Source organism: Mesocricetus auratus, unplaced genomic scaffold (assembly GCF_017639785.1).
Source record: "Mesocricetus auratus isolate SY011 unplaced genomic scaffold, BCM_Maur_2.0 Super-Scaffold_100008, whole genome shotgun sequence".
Lineage (NCBI taxonomy): Eukaryota > Metazoa > Chordata > Mammalia > Rodentia > Cricetidae > Mesocricetus > Mesocricetus auratus.
Genome location: NW_024429192.1, coordinates 73,869,511 through 73,897,399, shown reverse-complemented (window position 1 = coordinate 73,897,399; position 27,889 = coordinate 73,869,511). Strand labels below are relative to the sequence as shown.

Sequence of the window (27,889 nt, the reverse complement as noted above, 5' to 3'; positions counted from 1 at the left end):
AAATCAATGGCTGTAACCACAGCGCTTGGGAGGAAACCAGAAGGCCAAAGTCAGTGGCAACTAACGAGGCCATCTGAGGCCAGCTTGGGCTACATGCAGGTGGGTGTAGGGGCAAAACCAAAAAATAACAACAAAACAAAACAACAACAACAAAAACCCCCAGCACCTGCAAGTAGGGAGTTGCGGGCCAATATGTCAAATCCCAGTCAGGGCTATATTTAATACTGGGGACAGGACCTCAGGCAAGGCACCTCCAGCATTTTAGTCACCTGGGAAGGAGCAACCGACTAAAAGCGGCTCCCCTCCTGCCTAGTACACTGGTCTGACTCCCGGTCCTGCGTGGGCACGCCCACGGGACACATCCCAGCAGAGCCCCGCCACCGCGACCCCATGTGGACACTCGCAGGCATCCCTCCCTCTCCTCGGGCACGGCCCACGACCCCACCCTACCTCCCACTGCATTCGCCGCGCCCCGTGTCCCGCGTGTCCAGACCCGTGTCCGCGACCGGAAGCGCGCAAGCGGCCCACGCAGCGCCGCCGCCATCGCCGCCATGGTCCGGGGACCTCAGGCGGCCGGGGCTGCCCTTGGCGCTGCCTGAGTCGTTCGCGCCTCGTGGGCCAGACCTGTGCGCTGCCTGGGCGAGGTGAGTGCTGCGGCCGGGGCGCCTGCACCGCGCCGAGCTCCGACCCGGGGATCGGATGCAGCACCCGCGGAATTGGGACTGGGCGGAAGGGCGCTGAGCTCGGGCGAGGGTTCTCCAGACCTGGGTACTGGGTCTAACCTACGGGAGCGTGGGCCGGGCCTGGGGAATGAGGACTCTTGGGAAGGGGTCTGATCCTGGCTTGCGGGTAGCTGAATCGAGGCAGACCTCCACACTTCTCTCGGGGAGCTCGGAGATCAGTGCTGGTGGGCCTGGCCCTGGAGCCGGGTTTAACCTGGACAGGGTGTGGCACATCCAGGGCCTGGCCCCTCAGGAGAGGGTCTCACTTAGTTCTTGGGTCAGAGTTAGCGGGCGCAGGGCGTGGTCAGTGGAGTTGGAAACTGCTGAGAGTCTCTCCTTGCAAGAGAATGGGCTACGCTTGAAGCTGAGGAGCACTAGGGCAGGCTTTGGGACAGTGTGATAGAAAGAGGAAGTCTTCCAACCAGGGGCTTTGGAGTCGTTGTTGGCGCTCCAATCCTTAGGAATGCAGTGGGAGCTGCCACGAGTAATGGTAGCCTCTTTTAGGAAGTTGTGGTGGGGTAGGGCCCAAGAGGACAGCTTGTCACAGAGATGCAACACTACCCTAATTAATGGAGGGGCAGATTTTACCTGGAAACACTGACGGGAACTGCTCGCCGAGTCATCAGGTTCGGGCAGAGGTGGCACCAAGAAGATGCGGTTCTGAAGGGTATAGGAACTGCAGAAGTTAATAAAGAGAAGCAGTTACAACAATCAGGGACGGGAAGGGAGGAAGGGGAGAGGGGAAGGGAAGGGTGGTCTATGCAAGCTCCTCATGGTTTGGTTTTGCTGCTGGGCTTATGGAACTTAATTCCCATTCCCCCACAGAAGCTGAGGCTAGGGCCTCTGGCTTTAGCTTCGGGGAAACTGGGTCAGCCATCATGAGTTTTCTCAAGCAGACACTCTGGGGTCTGAAGTTGCTCTAGGGCTGCAGCCTTGAGCTCAGAGAGATGGTTAAGGCTCTGAAAGGATCTTGACCAAATATGGCTGAGCTCTCTTGTTCCAGGAGAGAACACTTTTCCAGGGGGGGACAGACATCCTTCTTACTGAACAGAAGTCCATTTTCTGTTCCATGACCCTTTGCCTCACAAGGACTAATTGTACTAGGACAAAAATATATGCTAACTGGCAGGAACAAGGATTTTGTGAAGGTCATTCTTGAGACAACAGACAAAGGTTTGCTACACACTAGCTTTTGAGTCCAACAGACATGTGTTGAACACGTGTCTAGATGCCAGGTGTCTTTGAGAAGGTTGAGGAGCAATTTGGACGGTTTCCCAGGTATCCTCTGAGTGTATGAGGTAAAGTGAGCCACCACGAAATTTCAGGCATGATCATTTCCCAGAACAGTGTATGAACTGTTGTTAAAATGTCTAAGTTTACCCAGTAACGAGACACGAACCATGAGTCAAAGGTCCCACGTGGAGTTTATTGGTGGAAAGGAGAGAGAGAGAGACAGAGAGAGACAGAGAGAGACAGAGAGAGAGAGAGAGAGAGAGAGAGAGAGAGAGAGAGAGAGAGAGAGAGAGAGAGAGAGAGAGAGAGAGAGAGAGAGAGAGAGAGAGAGAGAGAGAGAGAGAGAGAGAGAGAGAGAGAGAGAGAGAGAGAGAGAGAGAGAGAGAGAGAGAGAGAGAGAGAGAGAGAGAGAGAGAGAGAGAGAGAGAGAGAGAGAGAGAGAGAGAGAGAGAGAGAGGAGTAAGAGAGGAGTAAGAGAGAGTAAGGGGGGGCTGTTCTTTTAAAGGGGTCCTTTGCACCTGAGTGCAGACTGGTTCTCATGGAACTCTGGGCTGGCCAGAGTGCTGCCTGAGTGCATTATACCAGGTAACAGGGCAGGCCAGCGTTATGCCTGAACCTTTCAAGAACCGAACCCAGTCGAGGACTTCCCAAGTAGCACATACAACTGTGGCTCCAGGCAGAAGGGTGTCCACAGAGTATTTGGTGTGTTTAAGGCTCTAAAGTTTCTTTGTCAGGCTTCAGTCTGCAGATCCTTCTGGGACAGGGTAGCTGCATCAAGCATGGCAGAAACAGGAGGCCATCCTAAATTTGATGCCCGGCTGTGTTACATAGTGATTTCCAGGCCAGCTTGGGCCACAGAATGGGGTCCCCTGTCTTTGAAAAAAAGTGGGCACAATTTTCTTTTTGCAAATGAAGCTGTAAGATGGTCTTGTGAAGTAAGTTTTTTGTTTTGGGGTTTTGTATTTTTGTTGTTGTTTTGGATTTTCAAGACGGAGTTTCTCTGTGTAACAGCCCCAGCTGTTCTGGAATTCACTCTGTAGACCAGGCTGGCCTCGAGCTCAGAGAAATCCGCCTGCCTCTGCCTCCTGAGTACTGGGACTAAAGGTGTGCACCACCACTGCCCAGCCATGACGTACTTTTTTTTTTTTTTAATTAGGGGATGAGAGGGTACTAACACAGTGAAATGCAAAGTTGCAAACATTCTGGATATAAGTAAACAAAGGGTGTTTTTGTTATTGGTTCCTCTTTTTAAAGCTGGCCTAAAACTTGCACCAGGACTCCTTTATTGGCCTCTCCTGTGTTGGGATGACATTTGTGAGCCCACGCCTGGCTCTAAAAGTGTCTATGTGTTTGTGTGTGGGAGAATGGACAAATACATGCCATGATGAACATGCGGAGGTCTGAGGACACCTCAGATGTCTTTTCTCACCTGCCTTGGTTGAGCAGTGTCTTTTCTCTTGTTTACTATTGTTCATGCTACCTCAGCTGGCCCACAGGCTTCTGAGGCTCTCTCTCTCTTCTCATAGCACTGGAATTATAGACACGCATTACCATGTTTGGCTTTAAGTGGTTTGGGGGATCAGAACTGAGTGGTCTTCCCTGGCCCAGTTGTTTTAACATCATTTACAATGCTTTTAGGAAAACTTATTTCTGTAGGCAGTTTTGGCATTATCAGTTGTATTGAAGTTTCTTGACTTTCAGATCCTAGGATAAGGGGCGTCTTTTCTTTTTCCCTTAAGTTTTCCTCACTTGAGAAGGGAAGAATGGAGGGTGGGGAATGTAGCTCAAATGGCAGACTGCTTGCTTGACATGCATGAGGTCCTGGGTTCAATCCCTAGCACTTAATAAAGCTAGGCATAGTGGGATATTTCTGGAAATCCAGTACCCAAAAAGTAAAACAGGAGGGTCAGAATTCAGAGCCATGCTCATCTCCATAGCAAGTTTGAGGCTAGTCTGGGCTATGTGAACACCCCCACCCCCCAAAAAATCAACAAAGCATGTAAGAAAACGGGGTGAAATCCATTCATGGGTAAGTCATAAATCCTCAAAGACAGTGAACAAAAACAGAATCTGAAATCTGGAGTGAGGATATGCAACCGTCATGCTTGAACTCACAGCATTTGGGAGGTAGAGGCCAGAGGCTCAGGAATTCAAGGCCAGTCTTGGCTCTGTAGCAAGTCCAAGCCCAACCTGGGGCACACAAGACCCTGTCTTAATAGGAGAAGAAGGAAAGAAGAAAGGGACTTAAGGAATCTGATAAGCTGCACAGATGTGTTATGCTTCTCTGTTGAAACACAAACATCACCTCCATTTTTGATCAAAGATAAAGCAACATTTTGCCTTTTTGCAGAGTACTGGGATTGTACCCAGGGTTTGGTGTGTGCTAACCTTCCTTACCACTGATTATTTATTCTTGTTTAAAAAAGAATTCTAAACCAGCGGTGGTGATGCATGCCTTTAATCCCAGCACATGGGAAGCAGAGGCAAGCTGGAAGACCTCTGAGTTCAAGGCCAGCCTGATCTAGTTCTAGGACAGTCAGGCTTATACAGAGGAAACCCTGTCTTGAAAAACAAAACAAAAAATCTAGCCTCTGGAGGGATGGATCAGGAGCAATGCTGCTCTTCTAGAGAACCTGAGTTTGTTTTCCAGCATCCACATTGGGTGACTCACGGCTGTAAGGATCCAGGCATTATGCTGGCCTGCCCCTGTCACCTGGCAGAATGCACTCAGGCAGTACCCTGGTCAGCCCAGGGATCCATGGTTGCTGTCGTCTGCATGAAGGTACAAAGGACCCCTTTAAAAGACAGACTCCACCTGCTTACGCTCTGTTTTCTGTTCTCTCTTTCTGCTTTCTCTTCCCTGCTGTTCCCTGGGGCAGACAGGACTTTTCCTGTCTCCCTCTTCTGTCCTCTCTCTGTGTCTCTCTGTCTCTTTACCTCTTCTCTTTCCTACCCCCACCTCCTTCCCTTTCTAATAAAACTTCTCACTTAAACTCTGTCTGCCTGGCATGTTTGTTCCTCTGTTTGGGTCACCCTCCCCTGCCATGCAATCTGCCAAGGTTCCCCCTCCAGCTTTATTGTAACAATGGCCAGCTGTAACTCCAGTTCCAGAGACCCAAGCCCTCTTCTCTGGGGGCACACATATAGATACATAAATAAAAAGAATTATAGCTGGGCATACCTTCAATTCCAGCACTCAGGAAGAAGAGGCAGTCAAAGCTTTTGAGTTCAAGGCTGGTCTAGGAACCTCAGGATACTTTGATGACTTCTGTAAGAACAAGGTACACCCAAATTTCTGGACACCTCACTGAGGTCTGATGGCTGACTCTGGGGTATTTCTCAGCCTTCAAAGGCTTTTTAATTCCTCGTGGATCTCTGGGGGCCAATTAGTCTTCTTACTGTACTGGTATGAATATGCAAGCCAATTCTAACAAAATCAGAATGTTTCTCTTTTTATATATTTACGTACTTGTTATTTTGGTTTTTCAAGACAGTTCCTTTGTGTAGCTCAGGCTGTCCTAGAACTCACTCTGTAGACCAGGCTGGCCTTGAACTCAGAGAGAAACATGTCTGCAGAGAGCTAGGGCAAAGGTTCAAGCCACCAGGTTCCGTTGTTTGTTTTAAAGCACAACATGGAGTCCTTTTTGTTTTGAGATAGTCTTTCCATGTACCTTGCTAACTTGGAGTTTGCTGTGTAGGTCAGATGTGGGACTCGCAGCGGTTGATCAATTGATCAATCGTCCTGCCCCTGCCTCCAGAGTGGCAGGGTGACAGATGGTACCACACCTAGCCAGCAAAGTTTTTCAAGAGGGCTTTGTAAACATTGGCTCAATAAACTCAAACTTAGTTCCTTAAAGCCCTGCCGTGCTCCCTGATTCTGGGTAATCATTCTCCAATGAGACACTCCTGTCAACAGCAGCTGCCTGAAGTTTCTTTCCACTTGTGTCCTGCTGTGGAGGAATATAGATCCTAATTGCAGCTATGCAAGTAGATTTTACCATGAAAGAAGTATTTGGTAAGTTTTGATGTTTGGAGGGATCAGACTATGAGGAAAAGATAAGTGTTTCAATGTAGTTTTAACAAAGTATAATTTACTGAATAGTTATGAGTCATGGATAGCTAAAGAGAAACCAGCTTCTTTTTATAGTCAGGAAATAAAAAATAGAACCCCAGCTAGCAGCAATGTGCTGAACAGCAGTCAAGCTTAAGTCTTACTTTCTTTTTACCCAGCCCCATGTCCTTAATTCTTGATTCATTTTTAACTTATTTTTGGGTGGTTTTTTTTTTTTTTGGTCACTATGAAGATAAGACTGGCCTTGAACTCACAAAGATCAGCCTACCTCTCCTCCCAAGTGCTGGGATTAATGGCACCACCACTGAGCTACTCTCCAGCCCGTGTTCCTATGGTTTTATTGTCATATATTGATTTTTGACCTGGACCAGCAAGTTGTTCTTCAGTGACAGGGCCCTGAGGAGGAAGGACAAGGGGATCAGAGATGAAGATTGAACAGGTGGGCTCTGGAGTTTTGCATAAGCTGTGTCTTACACCAAGCAAGCTTTTAAAGAAGTACAGCATCTTACATACTGTTTGCAGGGAAAAATGGGGCAGAGTCAGTGGAAAGCTATCATACAACAGGACAAAGTCAGCAGGACCCTAATCAAGCAGTGTTGCACAAGGGGAGCAGACTTACCTCAAGGGTGTCAGAGACCCAAGCACACAGCAGCCTAAACTAGGTTCCTTTATCCTTTCATTAGGGCATCTAAGAAAGCCTTGGATCAGCCTGGCTCTCAACAGATTCTCTGTGACATATTGATTATACATAAATTGATGCAGGTGGGGGTGGCTGGGGATAGGACCCAGGACATTGTGCATGCTACACACATGCTCTACACTAAACTGTGTCCTCAACTCATATTATTTAGACATTATTAACATGAATCTTACAAACTAGGAAGTAAAGTTACAAGTTTATCTCATATCAGGATCTGTAGCAGATTAGTACAGTATACAAATTCATTTCATAATCTCTAGAGGTATTTTTACATTGTACATGTGTACATGTATGTGTATACATGTGACCAGAAGACAGCCTCGGGTGTTGTTCCTCAGGAACTATCTATCTTGATGTGTGAGACATGGTCTCTCACTGGCCTGGAGGTCTGTGTCTGCCTCCCCAGACTGGACTCAAGCATACTCCACCATGCCTGGCTTTTATGTGGACTCTGGGAGCTAAACTCAGCTCCTCATGCTTACATAGCAAGCATTTTACTGAGCCGTCTCCCCAGTTCCTGATTTTTTTTGTTTGTTTGTTTTGTTTTTGAGGCAGGGTCTTTTTATATAGTCTTGTCTGTCCTGGAACTTGTTTTGGAGTCCAGGATGGCCTTGATCTGCCTGCCTCTGCCTCCCAAGTGTTGAAATCAAAGATGTGCACCACTATACCTAGTCCTGGTATAATTTTTTAATGTGGAGAGAATATGTTTATTATTAACTAAACACAAATCTTTTTTTTTAAATTTTGCCAAAGTCCATTTACTGGTTGAGATAACATTCTTCTTGGAAGACACTTGAAAACCCCCTTTCCTTCCTGCTTTTTGGGGGTATTTAAAATATATGAAACATAGGGAGTTAAGCAGAATAAATTTAGATGGTCTTGCGGTATTTTGGCTCAAACATAATTTAAAATGTCCATGTCTATGTTACGATGTAAACCCGGTGCCGGGCTGGTGAGATGACCCAGTGGCTGAAGGGCTGCTTCCAAGCCTGATGGCTTGCGTTTGGCTCCCAAAGCTGCCCTCTAGGCATCACACACTTAAAAAAGAAGGCTCTCTGTGCAGCTTTGGAGCCTGTCCTGGAACCTGACCAGGCTAGCCTCGAACTCACAGAGAGCCACCTGCCTCTGCCTCCAGAGTGCTGGGATTAAAGGCATGTGCCACCACCACCCAGTGACACAAACTTTTGTTTGCTTTGGCTTTTTTGTTTTGTTTTTCGAGGCAGGGTTTCTAGGCACCGCCCAATACAAACTTTTTAATCCTTCTGTACATCTAAAAATATGTAGTTCAGCTGGGCCGTGGTTCAAGGTCAGCCTGGTCTACAGAATGAGTTCCAGGACAGCCTAGGCTATACAGAGTAACCCTGTCTCAAAACTAAAAAACAACAACAACAAAAAATGCAGTTCAAAGGTAGAGAATTTGTTTTGCCTGGCAGACAGAGCAATGAATTTGGACCCAGCATGGAGACAGAAAGGTGAGGGTGCCCCACATCTGTAACTCCAGCACTCGGGAGGTAGAGATAGGACGATCAGAAGGTCAGCTACTAGAAAGTTCAAGAACAGTCTAGGCTACAGAAGACCCTGTCTCAAAAAGGGAAGAAAGCCGAGGAAGATGAGTCGATGGTTATTGTGCTTATAACAATGAGTTCCTGAGTGTAGAACCCATGTAAACATGGGCAAAATGGTGGCGCACGCCTTTGATCCCAGAACTCAGGAGGCAGAGGCAGGTGAATCTCTGAGTTTGAGGCCAGCCTGGTCTACAGAGAGAGACCCTGTCTCAAAACCAAACCAAACAAACAAAAAAAATGGGCAAAATGGTATGCACCTTCATCTCCAGTGATGGGGGTGGGGACAGGCTGACCTCCAGAGCTCACTGACCAACTGGCCCAGCTATTTGCGAGCTCCACATTCAGTAAAAGACCCTGCTTTAAAAAAAAAAAAAAGGTAGAGCAATATAGGGAATCCAATAACAGACTATGTGTATTACATGGGAGCTGAGTGCTGGAGTGGTGAGGCCTCTCTGGTGGCGTGGTGAGTGGAGCTTGGACTTGAAAGGGAGCCTATGAGATGATGTTGGAGTGCCTGAGGGAAGGTCTGAGCCGTGGAAGAATGAGACAAAGGCTGGGGCATGGCTCAGTGTCCAGCATCTGTGCTGTTCCTGTCTGGAGGGCTCTAGGCTTCACCCTAGTGTCCTCCCCACAAATGAAGGAAATTGTGAGTTGGGGTGTTAGTAGGGGAGGCATCATAGAAAAGACAGTTGTAGGGAAAGGCATGAGAGCCTAACTTTCACCAGACCTTTGGTGCTTCAGGTGACCTTGATAGTCACATCAATGGAAAAGGGGGGTTGGGTGTCGTTTGCTGACATACTGGTGATAGCACAGAGTTGAGACAGGCATGTCCTAGCCTGCTGAGCAGCACCCATGGAGGAATTAGGAGCAAACAGTGACAACAGAAAGGACTTACAGGGAGGCAGGAATGCAAGTTTGCAACCACAAAACCAAAGGTTAAGTTGCCACTTGGAACCTTCAGCCAGAGAGGGAGGAAGGCCAGGAGCCACGTGGCTTCCAGTGAGTGGGGTAGGAGAAACAGTCTGTCCTCATCATGGCAGTGGGTATTTGTCTGAAGCCTTGGACCCAGGGATCGACAGGCTAACCGGAAGTGGGATGTAACTCTCCGAGATGGTGAGACTAGCCAGCCAGTCTGAGCCCAGGCCCCATAGGAACAGCACGGCCTATGCAGGGCATGGTAGCACACGCCTATAATCCCAGACCCTGAGAACCAGAGGCAAAAAATAAGTTTAAGATAGCTTGTTTGGGGGGCTGGAGAGATGGCTCAGAGGTTAAGAGCACTGACTGCTCTTCCAGAGGTCCTGAGTTCAATTCCCAGAAACCACATGGTGGCTCACAACCATCTACAATTCAATCTGGTGCCCTCTTCTGGCATGTAGGCAGAACACTGTATATGTAATAAATAAATAAATTTGAAAAAAAAAAGATAGCTTGTTTGAGGCCAGCCAGGTCTACATGAAGTTTGCATGGAGGAAAAAAAAAAATAGGAAGGTAGAACTCTTTGGCTTGAGCAAAGCTAAGAAATGGAAATATGCTGAAAGCAGGAAGAATTGGTTCATAGGAACCTGCTTGGATTTGTACTTCGGCTTATGAAATTTCTGCTCCTAGGTGGTGTATTGCTCAGTGGTAGAAACTGCATAGCACCACCCAGCACTGTGAAGAAGAAGAAAAAAAAGGATGGAAAGTCTGGCCAGGCCCCTCACAGGTTAATTATCTTTTGGGTGTTGGCTGTAGCATACAGAGTGTTTGTTTGGCAGCTTTGGGTTTTCTCCAGCAGGCACTAAAGGTTATCCCTAAGCATGTCACTGTGAGCCACCTAAGACTAGGTTCTAGTCTGTTTCAGCCAAGGTGGAGGTTTGGACCAGAAAAAACCTCAAAGGAACCGGCTAGAGTCTGTATAAGGAGAAAATCTCTGTTAGGACACTGGTGTGATAGAGCCTCGAGCCTATGGTGGGAGGGTGTGTGTGGCCTTTCACTCCTTAGAGCGTGAAGTAAAATAAAAAGGTCAGTGTCAGCTCGCATGCTGTGGACTGGGTGGTGGGGAGGCAGGCCTGGCCAAAGGACAGCTGCTGGGACCTCCCTGGTCACCATCCCACGAGCTGCCTGGAATTGCAGCTTCTCAGATAGAGGCCGTCTGTTGGGGTTAGAGCATCACCCCAGCAGGCCTGTCAAGCTCTTTCTGCCCTTCACTGTCCTCTCAGTCCTCTCCACAGGTATCTGGCGGCCTGCTTCCTACTGAGAGAGGGAAAGCAGTCCTGTTCCTAGCACTGGGGCTCTCAAGAGTCCCGGGATGGGGCAGGAGCAGCTGCAGTGTGAAAGTGCGGTGCAGAAGAAGCCGTTAGATCACACGAGGGTCTGGCTTCCAGAAGACAGCAGAGCAGGGCAGTGCCCTGTGCGGGGCACGGAGGAGGCTTTGAGACAAGTTCTCGTGTAACCCAGGCAGGCCTTGAATGTGCTACATAGCTCAGGATGGCCTTAAGATCCTCCTGCCTTCACCCTTGCATGCTGGAACTATAGGTATGTGCCATTACGCCCAGTTTTTTTTGTTTGGTTGGTTTGGGTTTTTTGTTTTATTTTGTTTTTTTGAGACAGGGTTTCTTTGTAGCTTTGGAGACTGTCCTGAAACTAGCTCTTGTAGACAAGACTGGTCTTGAACTCACAGAGATCCTCCTGCCTCTGCCTCCCGAGTGCTGGGGTTAAAGGCGTGTGCCACTACTGCCAGGCCATTACACCCAGTTTTATGGAATACTACAGACTAAATCCAGAGCTTCATACATGCTAAACATGAGCTCCATCTCAGCCTTATTTTTTGTGGGTTGTTTGTGTGTGTGGTATGTGTGTGGGTTGGTGTGGGTACAGGTATATGTACATGCGTGTCAATGTCAGAGGTCAATGTCAGGTGTCTTCCTCACTCTCCACCTTATTCACTATTTAATGTGTATGGGTGTTTTGTCTGCTGCGTGTCTATGTTCCTGTGTGTCTAGGAACCATGCATGCATGTATGTATGGTGCTCAGAGAGGCTTGGATCCCCTGGATTTGTTATTACAGACAGTTGTCAACCACCATGCCATCATGTGGGTACTGAGAACCAGAATCCTGTAGAACAGTCAGTGCTCTTAACTGCTGAGTCATCCCTCCAGACCCTACTTTATTTTTTGAGGTTCTTTTACTCAATCTGGGGCTTACTGATTCAGTAGGCTGGCTTAACTCCTGAGATCCACCTATAAGAGCTCACTCTGTAGCCAAAGCTGACTTGGGACTCAATGTATAGTTCAAGTTAGCTTTAAACTGGTAAGCTTCCTGCCTTGGTCTCCGAACTGTTGTGTTACTGACATGAGCCACATGTCTGGCTCTCTGTTTAAAAGATGGTGAGTGCCAGGGGCTTACCTGGTAGAATGCTTGCCTTGCATGTTCTTGAGGTTCTGTCTGCAGCACGAGAAGGGAGGAGTGAGCATCCGGGGTATGGAGCCCAGCCACTGTGCTAACTGTAGGAGCCAGCATCTGCTCAGTCCTGAAAGCATCTAAGCTGGGCGTATTACTGTCTCAGAGGATGGCTCATTAAGCAGACTACCCACGTCTTGGATGAATGCTCTGTGCTTCCTGGGCATGTTTGTGCCCAGCAGTTGCCAGGTACTATGTAACCACTTGTCCTGCCTTGCCCTCGGTCATGCAGGGTCCATGGGACTTTCACCCTAGTTTGTAAAGGAGAGAACTGCTCAGCAGTGAGAGAGGTATGCCAGGCCCCAAGGACCTGTCCTAAGACCAGGCTTAGGATTCTTGCCCCTAAGAACTGCCCACAAGTCTCCCTCTTAGCCTCCCTGCTGCTCAGTCGCAATTACATATCTGATGGTGCTTTCCAGAGCTGGGAGTGAGAGCAGATCGCAGCCTGTGGATGCAGGGGACCCTTGGGAAAGCCTGTGTCTGGATGCAGAGGGATGCAGCATCAGCAGCCTGGCCAGAGGCTTCTACACAGAGAAGGTTCCTTGAGATGGCAGCTGCAAGCACCCAGATGCAGTAGTGGGTGGAGGTGTTTAAAAAACAAAATCTCATGTGGCCCTGGGTGTCACTGCAGCCCTGGATGACCTGGAATGCATGTGTAGACCAGACCCGAACTCATTCTTGACCCTCTTCCTGTGTGTGGGAACTACAGGTGTGCTCAGTCTTCCCCCTCGTTCCCCCGCTTTCCCAGTTTGTCTCTCCCTCTCCACCTTCTCCCTCTCGGCCTGAGTAGTTCAGAAGCCCTACTGGGGCCTTGCAGCCCTTCCCATCACAGCTCTCTATAAGGTAAGTTATGGTTCTGTCTAGACCCAGTTCAGTGGAGCCAGGAGTCACAGAGGCTAAGGTAGACTAACTCCCCTCCACCCCAGAGGCTGTAAAAGTCGTCTGTCCTTTGTTCAGTGGATTGCATGAAGGTTGTCTCCCGCCACCCCAATCCTGTGCTGTACCCCTTCTACAAAGGGAAACCATCCCTCCTGTTCCTGTAATGCTCCCACGTTACCCCCAACCTGTCTGGAGGCTCCCTCTTTATTTTGTTTTTTGAGAATGGTAGCCCTGGCTGTACTAAAACTTAACTCTGTAGACCAGGCTGGCCTCAAACTCAGAGGCCCACCTGCCTCGCCTCTGTCTCTGCCTTCCAAGTACTGGGATTAAAGGTGTGCACCACCACTGCCTGACTCTTAATAAAGCTCATTCTGAAGAGTAACTGGCTCAGCTTCCTTGTCCTTGAACTAACCCAAAGTTAACAGTGTATAACAGTGAAGATTCTAACCCAGGCCTGTGTGTGCATGCATCCCGAGTGTCATCAAACTTCTCACCTCCAGGAACTTGTGTTTATCGGACATGCTGGGGATACGTGCTAAACACACACTGATTGAGCTACACCCAGCTCAGGGTTCAGCATAAGTAGCCATTATGCTCGTGTCACTGGTAAATGATTAACAACCCTTTCCGGTCCCACCCCTGGCACCTTTGTGAATAACTTAAGGATGAAATCTTGAGACTTGGCCATTTGTTGGGCATGAAGGGCATTCACAGCATTGTGTAACTTTTACCATCATTCCACACCGTAACCCATTGAACAGTGTCGTCCCCGTCCCGTGTGTGTGTGTGTGTGTGTGTGTGTGTGTGTGTGTGTGTGTGTGTGTGTGTGTGTGTGTGTGTGTGTGTCCCACCTCAGCCACTGATCAGCTTCCGTCTGTGAGTGGACTCCTGTGGTACTTGCTCTTCTGTGTCTGCACGGCTTTGCCTGCAGGGCCCATCCATGCTGCAGCATGGGCTGGGGCTCCCTTCACCCCAGCAGCACACACTACACTGTGGAGCTCTTGGGGCTGCCTCCACTTGGGGGCTTCTGTGAGTCACACTGTTGGGAACAAGAGTAGACAGATAAGTGTCTGAGGCCCTGCTCTCAGCTCTGGCTACACAACATTGCCACGTGGCAATAGCCTCTTGAGGATTCATCAGACTGTTTCCACCAGTTTTCATCTCAGCAGTATGCAAGAGTTCCAATTTTTTCATATTTTAACCAACTTTATTGTCTTACTATAATAGGAAGAAAAAAATCAGGCCTGGTGGTACAGGCCTGTAATCACAGCTACTTGGGAGTTTGAGGCAGGAAGATTATAAATATGTTCAAGGCTTGCCTGGGCTACAGGGTACTTTCAAGGCCAGCCTGGGCAATTTAATGACAACTTGTCTCAAAGTAAGTGGCTGGCAGTGTAGCTCAGTGAAGCCTTGTGCACAACCCCTGGTGTCCCACCCAAGAAAAAAGCAATTTCAGTGACAGTCAAGTACTCTGTCCAGTGTGGCTCCGAGATGCGGTTCCTGGGTAACTATAACTGATGCTAAGACGCTTCAACCAAAAGGCTTTTTGTGTCATCATGGTCCACCCCACCCTCACCGCTTTCAAGACAGGATCTTAGGTTTTCCAGGCTGTCCTTTAAGTCACATGAATGATCTGGAACTTCTGGCCTCTGTCTTCACTGCCAGAATGTTGGGATCACAGGAGTATGCCCCGAAGCTGAGCTGGTGTGAGCTGGAACCCAGGGTTTTATGAATGCCAGGCAAGCACTCTGCCAGGGGAACTGCATCCCAGCCGCTCCATGCTCCCAGGGTTAAAACTTAGATGCCACAGAGCTGCACCCACTCCTAAGTCCTTTTACTTTTTCGTTTTGTTGAGATTTTGCTTTTTGATTGATTTGAGACAGAGTCTAGTATAGCCCTGGTTAGCCACAAACTCATGATCTTCAGACTTCTGAGTGCTGGGATTACAGATTTTCATAGTACCCAACTGTTTTAATTGCTGTAGCTTTGTGGTTAAGGGTTTTGTGTTTTGTTTTTCTTTTATATAGCCTTGGCTATCTTGGAACTCCCTCTGTAGATCAGGCTGGCCTCACACTCACAGAGATCCGCCTGCCTCCGCCTCCTGATTGCTGGGATTAAAGACATGTGCCACCATTGTTAGCATCCAAGCATGCCTTGACCCTGCTCCTTGAGGAGCTGGCGAAATTCATCACCCCTGTGCGCATGGCAGGTAGTTTCCTGTGTCTGTAAGCAGGCACAAAAGGTACCTTTAAGAGACAAGCTCCGCCTGCTTTCTCTCTCGTGCAGTTTCTCTGAGGAGGCAGGCAGGTCTCTTTCTCTCTTCTCTCCCTTCTCTCCCTTCCCCTACTCCCTTCCTTTCCCTAATAAAACGTCCCACTTAAGTTCTACCTGCATGGCGAATGAACTTGCCTCTCACTGGCCATGGGATCTGCCAAGGTCCCCGTCACGCTGCATATCAACAACCATTACCAGCTTGTAGTTGGTTTTAATAAGGAAGTTAAGTCCTTCACCTTTGTACTTCTTTTTCAAGATTATTTTGGCTATTCATGCTACCTAGAGATTCAGTAAAATGTAGCATGTTAAAAAGAACATGCCCTTAGGATTTTTGGTAAAGGTTATTAAAGCAGTAGAATGACCTGGTGCTGTTAGTATTGACAGTCTTACCAACAGCAAGTCTTCCGTTGCGTCTCGGTTACTGCATGTCCCTTCATTTTTAGACTCTCAAGCAACTAAGATCAACTAAATTTGTGGTCTGCTGAGGCCACTCAGGACTGAGCCTGGCCTCTGCCTAGAACTAAACAGGTATTCCAGGAGCCCACACAGTAGGGCTCAACCTCCCAGTCGGTCCACACACCAGATGAAAGGAGCAGGCTGGTTTCTCCAGAGTTGTGTAGGTGGCCCTAGAGCTACCCCAGTTCTGCTGAAGCATGGTCTGTGTCCCCATTTCTTCACTTGTAGTGGAGCCCATCCACCCGTGCTATGGGGATTGCAGGTGTGCACTGCCACAGGCGGCTGCCTCACTTGCAAATTCATTGGTTCTGCAAAAACCGGAAGTAACTGACTTGAGTTTGGCAGCTGCCTCTCAGTGGCCAGGTGGGCATGGCTACACCCACTCCCCATAGCTGCACAAAGCAAGAGAGGGCTATCAAGGAGCAGTGGAGTCCTGCACTCTTGGGGGACCCCCACAAGTAAGGGGACAAGACTTTTGGGGGGCAGTGCAGATTTTATTACTGTGCCACCTCCCTAGCTGGATTTTAGATGGATGGACAGACGGATGGATGGATAGAATGAATGAACAAAACAGCTCATTGTCTCATCACTCTAATGCTACTTCTAGTAATGATAATGGATAACATAACTAAGACACCCAAGCCATAATAAAGGAGTGACCGTGGGCCTGTGTATATGCCCACGATCCCAGCATTCAGCCTTTCAGGCTGGCTCTGGAACCTGTTCCCATTTTGCTGCACCCACTCTTGACCATGTCTGGTAAGCTGCACGGTGATCACATGGGCCAACGTTCCCCTGGATAATTTCCTGCAGATAGATGTACATGTGTGCTCCCTAACTAACTGTCAGTGTGTGGTGGTGGGAGATACAGCCTTAGCAAACCAGCTTTCTCCTGCTTCCCCCAAAGGGCAGGTACATATGACAACAGGGTCCCCAGCTGGGGAGCCTTCTAAGTGACGTCCACACTCCGAGACTGGGAAGGTGCTGGAACGGCTGGACCTTGGTCAGTTTCTGTCAAAAACTGACCAAAGTCCAAACTGAGTTCCTCAGAATTCCATGCAATTTTCATGTCTGCTCAGTTCACGGAAGGTGGGGGTCAGCTCCATCCTACAGTGGGTCAGGAGGGCAAGAACTTGGATGTGAGATGGCTTGACTAATAGAAGCCTGTGGGTATGTGAGAGTGCAGACCCAGCGTGCATGCAGACCTGCCAACATGAGCACTCCGTCCTGTGGAAACGGACTGTGTGGCTTTGTGGGCTGCAAAGCCTCAGCTTTTGGGTCTCTTTTGCTCTCTCCTGAGACTGTCCTGAAGCAGTCATCACACCTAGGGCTTGGGCCTGCCTCCTCTTAAGACTTCCACAAGCCTTTCCAGCCAAACTCAGGTTCTATGTAATCACTAGTGGCCACTCTGGAAGGAACTGTAAAAGACCACAGAATGTTTGTGGAAGTTTCCCTAGTTCCTCTTCCTGTGTCTTTCTGTTTAGGGTCTCTGGTATGAATCACGAGCTTGTGCTATGAACTTGGTGAACTCTGCTCGGTGCCAACCGTGGAAATCTGCCGAACTTTGTTGATTAGATCCTGGCTCCTCTCCCCAGCCCTTGCTTGCCAGAAGGTGTGTGTGTGTGAGCTTGTACTCGCACTCGCCTTGTACTGGGGACAGAACTGGGCCTTACATGTACTAGATAAGCTCTGTACCGTTGAGCTCGCCCAGCCCTTTTAGGATCTGTAGCCTGGAGCGGTTCCCTACTTCAGTCAATCCCAGTGCCTCACTTGGGTCCTTTGTGGGTCTTCAGTCAAGAATCAGTCCATACTAGGCTGAACAGCAAGAGGAGAGCACATGTATTGTATTAATTTTGCACAGCCCTGGAGATTTCACAGGAGGTGAACTAGAGAAATGACCAAAACATTGGACATAGTGGTACACACCTATAATCCCAGCCCTCAGGAAGATTGCTGAGTTCAAAACCAGCCTGGGCCATATGGCTTGGCTTAAGAGAGTAGGCGCTGATCATGGAGGTTAGTGGTAGAGTGCTTACCCCACACACACAAGGCTCCACCCACAATCAAAAGGAAATAAGGAAAAGGGGCCATAGCTTCCCTGCTTTCTGAAGCAAAGAATGGTAATTTTGTAGGTAAAATAGAACACAGATATCTGGGGTAGGCTAGTGAATTCTAGGGATGTCACTTGGTGACTATGGGGACCAGCTGGAAAATGAGGGTCACCCCAGTAAGATCATTTATTCAGGTCCCCAGCCCTGTTCAGTCTCTGCTTGATGAGGGCTGTTTTTCTGTCCTGGTACCAGATCACCTCCTCCCAAGAAACTGTCACATTCTATTGCATGTGGCCCATCCTACTCCCAGTTCCTCTTTTAGCTTGAAACAGTCACATTACCAGTTTGGTGTGAGGTGGCACCTCCTTCATCCAGAACACCAGGGTTGGGAACCGTGCCTCACTGGCCTCCACACAACTCCAGGAGGCATACATGTTCCTGCTCTGACTAGCAGCAGTCTGCAGTGAGCAGGGTGCAAGTCTTCCCCTGGCTCTGACCCAGTAAGTCATGTGGGCGTATGCTCTGAACCTTGGCCCTCCATTAGCACAAGGAACCAATGCTGCACCGAGCTAAGCTCCCGGTGGGTGAGGCAGGAATGGCACAGGCCACATAAACCTGTCTCTCTCTCCCGTTCCTGCCCTGCAGATGCTGTTGGCTGCCGTCTCATTGGGTCTCCTGTTGTTGGCCCTCCTCCTGCTCCTGCGACGCCTGGGCTGGGGCTTGATAGCCATCTTCTGGTTTGAGTTTGTGCAGCAGCCAGTCCGCAACCTGATCATGGGTGACACAAAGGAGCAGCGCATCCTGCGCCACGTGCAGCAGCACGCCAAACCTGGAGACCCTCAGAGTGTACTGGAGGCCATTGACACCTACTCCTCCCAGAAGGAGTGGGGCATGCATGTGGGCGACGCAAAAGGTATGTCTGTTAAAGAGGGAGGGAATTGTGGTCATTCTCTTCCCTGGCCCCTTAGGGACCATAGCATTTGCACTTGGAGGAACCAAGGAGGTGGGCAAGTGGGGCCCCTGTGTGTGCAAAGGCTGGAGGACTCTCTAAGGGTGTGTACTGTGGGGTCCTCTGGACTATCAGGAGGCCAAGACCTTTCTCAGCAGCACACCAGGAACACTAGGAGAGTGGGAATGTTACTAGTCTGGAGAGGGGTGAGGCCTATAACTGGGGATGGAGTTCTCCTCCTGCCTATATTTATATCCTCCTCACCTCCTCTAGGTCAAATCATGGATTCAGTGATTCGTGAGTATCGTCCCTCGCTGGTGCTGGAGCTAGGAGCTTACTGTGGCTACTCAGCCGTGCGGATAGCCCGCCTGCTGCCCCCTGGAGGCAGGCTTCTCACCATGGAGATGAACCCTGACTATGCTGCCATCACCCAGCAAATGCTGAACTTTGCAGGCCTGCAGGACAAAGTATGGCCCTATAACCAGTGTGGCAGCTGGGGCTGGGAGGGCTGAGCAGGCAGGGGAGGGGGAGGAGTGAAGAGTTCAGTCACTAAGCACCTGCCATGTGAAAGGCAGGAACCTCAGCAGGTTAGGGATAGTCTTACTGACCTAGCCTACAGAGCTAGCAACTCCCAGGGCTGCCCCAGGAGAGACTACACAGGGCAGACTCCTCAGAGCCCCAAGAAATTGATGTATGTATATGTGGGGGCCCGGGCAGGGTCCTGCATATCCCTGTGGGCACAGCACTGACAGAACACTGTTCCAGGTCACCATCCTCCTTGGGGCATCCCAGGACCTCATCCCGCAGCTGAAGACGAAGCATGATGTGGGCACATTAGACATGGTCTTTCTTGACCACTGGAAAGACCGCTACCTGCCAGACACACGTCTCCTGGAGGTGAGCTGAGCTTCCCCTGCTTGGCAGGATGGCTTCTATGCTGTCATTGCTAGGGTAACTGGGCCTTGGCCTCTCTGACCAGTCCTGCTGAGGGTGGGCCAAGGACATAGATGGGCCCAGGGACAGTCTGGGAATTCAGTGGGTACAAAGGCCCTGTGGCAGGTGGAGATGGAAGGGAATGGGTTCTGGGTAGGAGTACCAGGCCAGGGACACTCCCTGTTCTATAGCAGGAGTCTGCTAGGGAGTGAGATGAGCACCAGAGACCAGGACACCTGGGCCTGAAGAACACAGGGCTGAGTGTACCCGAGGGAGCAGAACTGGCCACGTGTGTGTGACTGGGGCTCAACTGGAGCTGGCCACAGGGATGGCTAGCATGTTCTGGGTCTTCCTGAAGCTTCTTCTCTACACTGCCACTCTCCCTACCCCCTTCCAGCCCTCAGCACTGCTGCTCAGCCAACTTTACTTAGCAAAGACCCCCCCAGTGATGACTGGGGGAGCCATCCCTACTCCCGGGTGACTAGGGCTTGAGGATGCATTACCCTGTCCTACTCTGTTGGCCAGAAAAGGGACAGGGAGGCTCCTTGGCCTTCACTGGATTTCCCCTCAGCCTTCTATAGCCAACATGGAGCTGTCCATGTGGTGTTGTCCAGTTGTCTCAAAAGTTATATACCCTATCATGTACACTAGGGTCTAGAATGTGAGGGGTCAACCAAACAAGCCCATGGACCGGACAAAGCCATTGCGACTTGGGTGTGGTTCAGATAGTTCTGGGGAATATAAAGGCACAGAGAAATCAGGCATGAGCTTTGGGCAAGAGATGGGGAGGATTTTTGTTGACCTTGTGGAGGCATGGATACAGTGAATAGGGAGGCTATTTTGGAGGTCCTTCAAACTGCTTTGGAAGTGCTGAGCACTATGGTGGGAGACAGAGATGTACCAGGGCCAGGAAATTGTACCAGAGAATCTGTTTTTAACAAGAGGGCAGGCAGTCGGGATAGAAAGGAGACCAGCAAGCCAGGCCAACCACGGGAAGCTGGCAGACACTATGACCATGAGGTTGCAGACAGCAGGCGGCTGACAGGAAAGCCAGACCGCAGTGCAGGGAGTGGGTCTCTGCAGCTTTCTGTGTGTGATAATTCAGGGGCCTGCTCTTAGAACAGCAGCAAATATTACTGCTCGGTAACTAAGAAGTTAATGGTTCTTAGCACTGCTGCGCAAGCCTGGCAGAGAGAGGTAAGCACTGGGAACGGCTGCACTTTTTCTTTCTTCTTCAATGTATGGTTGCAGAGAGCTGAACTCAAAGGACAAGCCTTTAAGAATGGGGATCATAAAGTGACACTACCTCACCACCGGGCTCAGGGGTGCACACATACAATCTCAGTACCTGAGGCCAGCCTAGGTTAGAGTCTCACAACCTTCTTACCGACAGTATTCTGCACTCCACTGTCTCCCTGGGTCACCTGAGATGTCTTTCAGGAGGCTCATGGTACCCGAATACAGACAGGACAGGGCATGTTTCCTGAAGGGCAGTGGGTCCCTAGCACCTCCATAAGTGCCTGTCTTCCTTCCGGTCATGATGAAATCAGGAAGTTTTATGTCTCAATGCCATTAGTCTTACTGACAGTCAACATGTGACTCTTGATGTTTCCAAGTCTCTGGCTGAGCCCGAGACTCATCTTGTTCCTTCCTGAGCTGCAGGGCCCCTTTCTGGACTGGCTGACACCTTTCCCCAGAGCAGTTCTTCACTGAGGTCTTTCCATTCAGTGCTGACATGACATTCTGTGTCTACTTTCTAAGCAAGAATGGGTTGTGATTCACAGTGAAACTCATTCACGTTGTAGTGCACGAGAATATCCCCTGAACTTACTGACAGGCCTGAGGGTCCCTTGGCTCTCTTACAGCCCAGAGGCTGGACATTACCAACCCCCACAACCACTGGGACCAGCTGGAGCCCTGGACAACCATTAGGGGTACAGCTGTATCCTGCAAGGGCACAGACTCCCCTTATATTAGGGTGGTGGGGTGTTTTTATTTTGGGTGCATGGTACTGTGAACGGAACCTTGGGTCACGCCTGCTGGGCAGTGCTCTTGCCACTGAGCTACACTTCAGCCCTGAATATTTACTGGATTTTACTTTCCACTTTTGGGTTGCTTTGTGTGTATGTATGTTTGAAGACAAATGTCTTACATAGCCCAGGCTAGCCTAGAACTTTCAATCCTCCTGCCTCAGCCTCCTGAATGCTGAGATTACAGATGTGGACCACATCAGACAGGATTGCTTTAATTTTTTGTTTCATGATTATGTTAAAAACAAACCCCTAAGCTCCCTGGGAAACCTTCAAATAAGCCATCCAAGTGTGCAGTTTCCTGATGTCCTCTCCCAGCCCCAAACACTAGGCATACTTCCTTGTCAGGTACTTCCAGTTACATACACGCTGTCAGCAGACATACTTGCCAGAGTGGACAGACAAGCACCCCACATGTGAGGTTTCTCAGAACCACAGCTCCCCTCCTTCTACTTAGAGCCCAGGTGGGAGGTCCAGATCAGATCCTCAAGGTCGGGGTTGCTGGTGAAGACCCTGTACGTGTGGCAGCGTTTGAGGGAAACTGGCCTTCGGGTGCCGCCATCTCTCGTCTCAGTCAACCTGTGCTGCCCATATGCCCCTCTAGGGCTGGGGATGGATACAGGGGAGAATGGGTAGTAGCTAGAAGTCACTCTGTGGGGGGGACAGCTGTCCCTGGATTGAAATAGGTTTGCCAAGCATTCATGACCCTCCCTGTCTGTCCCCTGCAGGAACAAGGCCTGTTGCGCAAGGGGACGGTGCTGCTAGCTGACAATGTCATCGTTCCGGGAGCCCCTGACTTCCTGGAATATGTGAGGGGGAGCAGTAGCTTTGAGTGCACACACTACAGCTCACACCTGGAGTACATGAAAGTGGTGGATGGCCTGGAGAAGGCGATCTACAAGGGTCCAAGCAGCCCCATGAAGTCTTGACCACACAGCCTGCCCTGAGTTCCCCTTCCAGCTTCCTTCTGCAAGATGACACACACTCATTCTGACCCCTCTATGCTTCTGGAGCCTGTCCTCAAGTGCCTTGGTTTCTGATTGTCATACACTGGCACACTCTAACATTCATGGGCTCACAGTCCAAAACCATTACAATAACCCTGAAAAGCACCTGTGGATAAAAGGTTGAGTTAAAGCCAGAGGTGCAGTGGCTCACAGTGCCTGCCTAGCATGAGAGAGGTCTCGGGTTTACTCTTAAACACCAGAAAACAAAAGGGATAAAAAAAAAAAAGTCAAAGCAGGTATCACCCTGCTGGTGTCACCTAGAAGATTCTCATAGAGTTTCAGTGCCAGATCCCTAGGCACTGTCATCATCAGTCAGGCCCAGTGAGAAGTCAGGCAGTTGGAAATATCCAGATGCTGTTTGGCTGTTTCCAAATGGCAGCAATGCCTATGAGAGTACTGTCACCAGCAGCTCATATCACACTTGATCTTAAGAATGAGTCATAAACTTTCTAGGTGTAGTGGTGCACGTCTTTAATCCCAGCACCCAGGAGGCAGAGGCAGGCAGATCTGAGTTCAAAGACAGCCTGGTCTACACAGCGAGTTCCAGGACAGTCAAGGCTACAGAGAAGAGACTCTTATCTTAAAACAAAACAAAAAACCTGAGTTACAGCCTGTTTTCTAGTTATGCTGTGATCTTTTATCATAAAAGAAATTAAAGATCGAAGTATTTGGAAACAAAGATCCATTGACAGTTATTCTTCTTAGCTTCCACACTGCTCTCTTACCTGATGCACAGACAGCCTTTGTACCCATCTTTAACTAGGTAGGCAATGGGGACATGTGTGTGGCACTCAGGAGACAGTCTCTCCAGTCCTACTTCCTGGCTTACAGAAGTGGAAATGGGTTCAGACCACAGGGCTTGCCTGTCAGGCACCCCACTGCCCAGGACGCATCAACCCACAGCTAGAGTTGCCCTAGCCCCCAGCTCCTCCTTAAGCCTCAGAAGGGAGGGGCCTGCTTCCAAGACTAGACACAAAGATCAATCCCACCTCAGCTGATCCCACCTGTGCCCAGATTAGTCAGCCAGCACGCCCCTCCTGGGCTGAGGGTGCCAACAGGAATCAAGGTAGAAGCAAGCAGAGCCTTAATGCCAGGATCAGAGCCTCCCCCACCCCACCCCCACTGCCAATGGACTTTGGCAAACTGTCATCACCAGGTGGCAGCAGAGGCTCAGTTAACCCAGTAGGCTGTGCATTCTTGCTCGCGCCTGCTGCTCTGCTGAGCTGAGTCAGAAGACAGGCAGTTCCTTTGCTGCTTTTTAATCTTTACATTTTCTTACAAAAAGTTCAATGTTTGCTGATACAGTCTTATTTTGGTTTCATTTTTAATGCTTTTTGTCAGTTTTCTTCATTTTTAAGTCACAAACAGCAGGCACTGAAGAGCAGTCCCCCGCTGCTGCTGGCAGTCAGGCCCCGGGGCTACCTGAGGTTCTAGGCAGATGCAGCCACAACAGCAGGGTGGCCCAGGCCACAGGCAGCTTAGGAGTACATTGCAGAGGGAAGGTGTCCCAGGAATCCAAGGACAGGGGTTGGGGGCAAGCACAGCTTGTCCCCCAAGCTGTCTGCTTCCTAAACGTCCTTGCCTGGACACTCTTGGAGCAGCCTTCACTGTGGTCAGCCTGCATGCAGGGTAGTACTGCAGCCACCCTTGGGAGCCCAAGTTCTTTTCCAAGCGCCCCCACCCCATTGCCTGCTCTAGGATGTCCACTCCAGGCTCTACTTGTTCCTCTGCAGCACTGTGAATGGGGACACCCTCACCCCTTCTCTCCCACTACACAGCACCATGTCAGTAAACAGCTAACTCAGGCCTGGAGAGTTAGGTCAGGAGAGTGGAGGAGAGGGGAGGGTAAGACAGAAGGGATATCCATAAAGTCAGGCCCTAGTGGACAAGAGGCTTAGCCAAACCCCCACATGAGGGTGGGGCTCCCGGCTCCAGGACTCGGTCTGCTCAAGACAGCCCTTCCAGCTATTGCCATGTGATCCCTAAGAACAAACAGCTGGGCCAGGGCCCTGCAAAAGAAGACAAAGACAGGTGCTTTAGCCAGGAGCCCAGACAGGCAACAGAGCCAGCAAAATGTAGCAGGGTGGCTTGGGAGCCTCCACACAGGGCAGCTGCCTTCAGAGGCCACACAGAAACAGTGGCTGTGGATTGAAGGGTGGGCTATGCCAAGAGCCTTGAAAGCAGGGCCAGTCCTGTCTTGCTGTTCCTCACAGGGCTCAGTGATGGGAGTATTTGAGGAAATAGGAGGGCCTGTCTCCTCATAACCCTGATCTCTGGGGGTTGGAACAGGGCTATGAGTGCTGGGAGGGTCTTCCTGGGTCATGCCAGGGATCACACAGGAGCTCAAACATGCAGCAGCAGAGACAGACAAGAAGCCCCAGTCCACAGATGGGAAAACCAATCAAATGAAGGAACATACCAGGCATGCAAGCTAGACCCAGGAGTCAACAGGCTGAGGCTTAGCATCCCCAACAGCATCCACCAGCCTGACGGAGGGCCTGCTGGGCCCAGGTGGAGGGGCCTTCCTGCCAGGGTCGGACTGCAGTGCATGGTGAGTAGACAGACAGGAGTTAGAAGCAGAAAAAAAAAAAGACAGGTTAACTGCAACTAAGGGCAGGCTAGGCTGGTCGATGTGGGCAAGGAAGGGGTGGGATGGAGGTGGGCTTGCCATGGCAGTAAACGGGGGTCAAGTTCTGGTGCTCACACTAGTTATGGAGTGGCACACGAATATACCTAGAGGCTGTTACATGAAGCCAGGATACTGGCACCAAGCAGGTGGCAGACACTTCCCTTTCTGGGGGGCTACAATAGATACCCTGCCTCCCCCCACACACAAGAAAAGAGTACAGATCTACTCGCTCTGGTCCTGTGCAGCCTGTGTCCTGGCAGAGCTGCCCTGTCTGCTCCTTTGCAGCAGGTGTAGGCAGTGACCCCCTCAGCACCAGTGTCACTGAGGTATGGGCTACTTCCCGGGCCCTGCAAGTGAGTGCCACTCTAGCCACGCACCAGAGTCCTGATCAAACTTAGCACTATATGGCTATTCTCTTGACAAGCCCAAAACAGAAAGCCTCAGTGGGTGCCTGGTCACTGTCACTCACTTTCAACAGTTCCTTCTCAGAGGTGTCTCCTGTGGAGTCACTGCCCAGTGTCCTCCGCTCCCTCCGGTCAACTGTGGCATAGCCATCTGTAGGATGGAACAGAGCAGCAAGCGAGGGGAGCTCTGAGGAAGGCACCGGGGATAGGTGATCTTCCTTCAGCCCAGATACAGAAAGCCCTAGGACAGGGACTTCTGGTCTCTGTGCCAGCTCCAACCAGCCCTAAGGTCTCCACACCACCTAGCTCTTCTCCTGTTGACATTTTACCATTTTATCTTCCCAGCACAAAACCAGCTGGCACTCCCAGGTTGCCAGCCCTCCATGGTCCTCTTCCCTGTGCTCCCGCACTCACCTGGACCAAGTGTATCCATGGGGATCACATCTCGGGTGGCTGACTTCTCCCCATCTGCAAGGCATGAGTAGTGTCCATGTGTGAGCAGTGGGCAGGCACGGGATGGCAGGGCAGACACGCTCACCACAGAACAGTCCTCAGTGACCCTGTAATGCTTAGCACGCCTGCCCAGCCTCTGCCTGCTGGCACCCACCCTGACTCCCTGGGAAGCCACAGAAGTCGAATTCCCAGGAGGCTGAAGGCATGAACAACCTCAAGCACTGAGCCATCTTACCAGGAAAGTCCTGTCTCCCTAGCCCCACCTACCTTGTGCATTAGCAGATGGGAGCTACCCTTGAGCCTCAGGGGTAAGTTTCATGTCCCTCTCCCCAGCCTGTGCTCACCAAGGTTCTTGTCTACCAGTGGCAGTGTGCTGTCATCAAAACCCCCAGGACTTGGCATTCCCTTGGGTCCTTTGGCAGTGCTAGCAGACTAAGGAGACACAAAACACAAGGAAGAGGTAAGGCCCCAGACTCTCCTGCTTGGGGACAGACCTGGCAAAGAGAGAAGGTGGGACAGCTGTACCTGGAAGCGTGCTTTGGTCCAGCCATCTCTCTGAAGGGCTCCACGAAGCTCCTTGTAACTCCACACTGTCTGTAGCACGTGCGATGCTGCCTTGGCCTCCCGCACTGACTGGCTGCAGCACCAGCAGCCAAGGTTGGGGTCAGTGGTCCACCTCTTCCAGTTTCCCTCCACCCCTCAAAACCCACCCTGCCCTCACCCACCTGGAGGCCACGAGTGCCACCAGTGCAGGCACGCCGCGGGCCTGCAGGAGGGAGCGAGCATTATCCAGGCTGTTGGACACAATCTCATGGATGGTGTTGAGCACGGCTACCACTGTATCCTCCTCCAGGTGGGCACTAGGGTGAGCAGGTGCCTGTGCATTGCGAACATTCCGCACCAGCTCTGTCATGGCATAGCTCCCTAAGAGGCGGGGTCAGATTTTAGGACACATCCTGCCCTTCCCCTGGGGGAAGGGGCAGTGTTCAGACAAAGGGTATTTCCAGGCCTGCCATAACCTCCAAAGAAGACGGCTGAGCTGCAAGGACTGAGGGAAAAACACCCAAACTCCCACAGCTCAGCAGAGGAGCAGCCCAACCACATGGGTGGAGTCTGGTTCCCTCAACTCCACCCTCCACTGACCTGTTCCCAACACCTGCCCCACTTCACAAGCCCTGGGTTACACCATCAGCATCCTCACCAATGAGGTCTTTGTTACGCTGGTCTAGTGAAAGGTTGCGCAGTGCAATGGCGACAGCACGCACCACCTTGTCGGTCTCCGACTGGAGCAGCTCCACCAGCACGGGCAGTCCACGCTCCTTGCGCACGGTGGCGCGGATGTACGTGGCCCACTATGAGGGTGGCACAGGAACAGGAGGTGAATTCTCAGAGGGCAGCCATCTTACACAGCACCTACCCCAACGGCACCACACCAACCACTGGCCAGGGCACAGTGCTCAGAAGCACCTGACCCTGAGGATGGGCTTATCCGCTCTTCTCCCACTGGCCCAGATGGAGGCAAAGGTACAAGACAGAACCAGTGGAGTGTTTGGAATTCCTCTGTCCAGGTCTTGCCCTCCCTGCCGACCTGACTCCTCACCGTCCAGTTACCAGCACTGAGGTTCTGCAGGGCACCAGCTGCGGCTTCCAGGGTGTTGAAGTTCCGGCTCTCCGTAAGGAGTGAGAGGTAGAGACGTACCACCTCGGGCTGGTACAACAGCTCAAAGCCTAGACACGGGGCAATGGTAGTCCAGAGTGATGGTGAAAACCCCTTCTCCTCCAGCCCCTTCTTATTCATCATTCTGAAGACACGGTGAGCTGCCTGGGACAAATACTGAGCAGTCTAGTCATGTTTAGTTCAATTAATGTCCCCATTCAGAGATGGGCAAACTGACAGTCAGCCAGGAGGCAGAGCAGGTAGACGAGGCCATTCCTTCCTTAACCCTGCTTGCAAAGAACTGGCCCTGGGCTCACCTGGTAGCTTCCACATCTAGGAGGTATGATAGAGATGGACACTGAGCTACTTCTTTAGCAACAGAACTCATCTCCCCTGGATGTGACTAGTACCCCTAAACACCAGGCTCACCTAC

General features: G+C 50.6%; 3 protein-coding genes across 11 annotated transcripts in view; 1 reads left to right on the top strand and 2 right to left on the bottom strand.

Annotated features, from left to right (window-relative positions):
• Positions 1–562, bottom strand: part of Txnrd2 (thioredoxin reductase 2) — a 51,242-nt gene extending 50,680 nt beyond the window's left edge. Inside the window, 1 exon segment of the mRNA XM_005077513.4 lies at positions 451–562. Coding sequence (XP_005077570.1) covers positions 451–553 — 103 coding nt within the window. The 5' untranslated portion in view covers positions 554–562.
• Comt (catechol-O-methyltransferase) lies at positions 508–22,992 on the top strand. Of its 3 annotated transcripts, XM_013118694.3 has the most exons (6): positions 514–644; positions 16,828–16,955; positions 18,040–18,307; positions 18,617–18,810; positions 19,109–19,240; positions 22,035–22,992. In XM_013118694.3, exons 3-6 carry the CDS (start codon positions 18,040–18,042, stop codon positions 22,233–22,235), a joined length of 795 nt encoding a protein of 264 aa, XP_012974148.1. In that variant the 5' UTR covers positions 514–644; positions 16,828–16,955; the 3' UTR covers positions 22,236–22,992. The 3 variants fall into 3 exon arrangements, with proteins under 3 accessions (XP_005077567.1, XP_012974148.1, XP_021087139.1); XM_005077510.4 differs by lacking the exon at positions 16,828–16,955 and having other exon boundaries at positions 508–644; XM_021231480.2 differs by lacking the exons at positions 514–644; positions 16,828–16,955 and adding an exon at positions 17,744–17,894.
• A 564-nt stretch (positions 22,993–23,556) lies between these two features.
• Positions 23,557–27,889, bottom strand: part of Arvcf (ARVCF delta catenin family member) — a 61,233-nt gene continuing 56,900 nt past the window's right edge. For 6 of the 7 annotated variants that reach the window (XM_005077514.4, XM_005077515.4, XM_005077516.4 and 3 more), the window contains 9 exons: positions 27,400–27,527; positions 27,001–27,151; positions 26,525–26,723; positions 26,325–26,436; positions 26,144–26,231; positions 25,761–25,814; positions 25,412–25,497; positions 24,733–24,852; positions 23,557–24,322 (listed from right to left, as the gene is read on the bottom strand). In XM_005077514.4, the coding sequence (XP_005077571.1) occupies positions 24,745–24,852; positions 25,412–25,497; positions 25,761–25,814; positions 26,144–26,231; positions 26,325–26,436; positions 26,525–26,723; positions 27,001–27,151; positions 27,400–27,527 (926 nt within the window). In that variant the 3' untranslated portion in view covers positions 23,557–24,322; positions 24,733–24,744. The remainder of the gene's footprint in view (positions 24,323–24,732; positions 24,853–25,411; positions 25,498–25,760; positions 25,815–26,143; positions 26,232–26,324; positions 26,437–26,524; positions 26,724–27,000; positions 27,152–27,399; positions 27,528–27,889) is intronic. The other variant, XM_040751180.1, reaches the window with a different exon arrangement.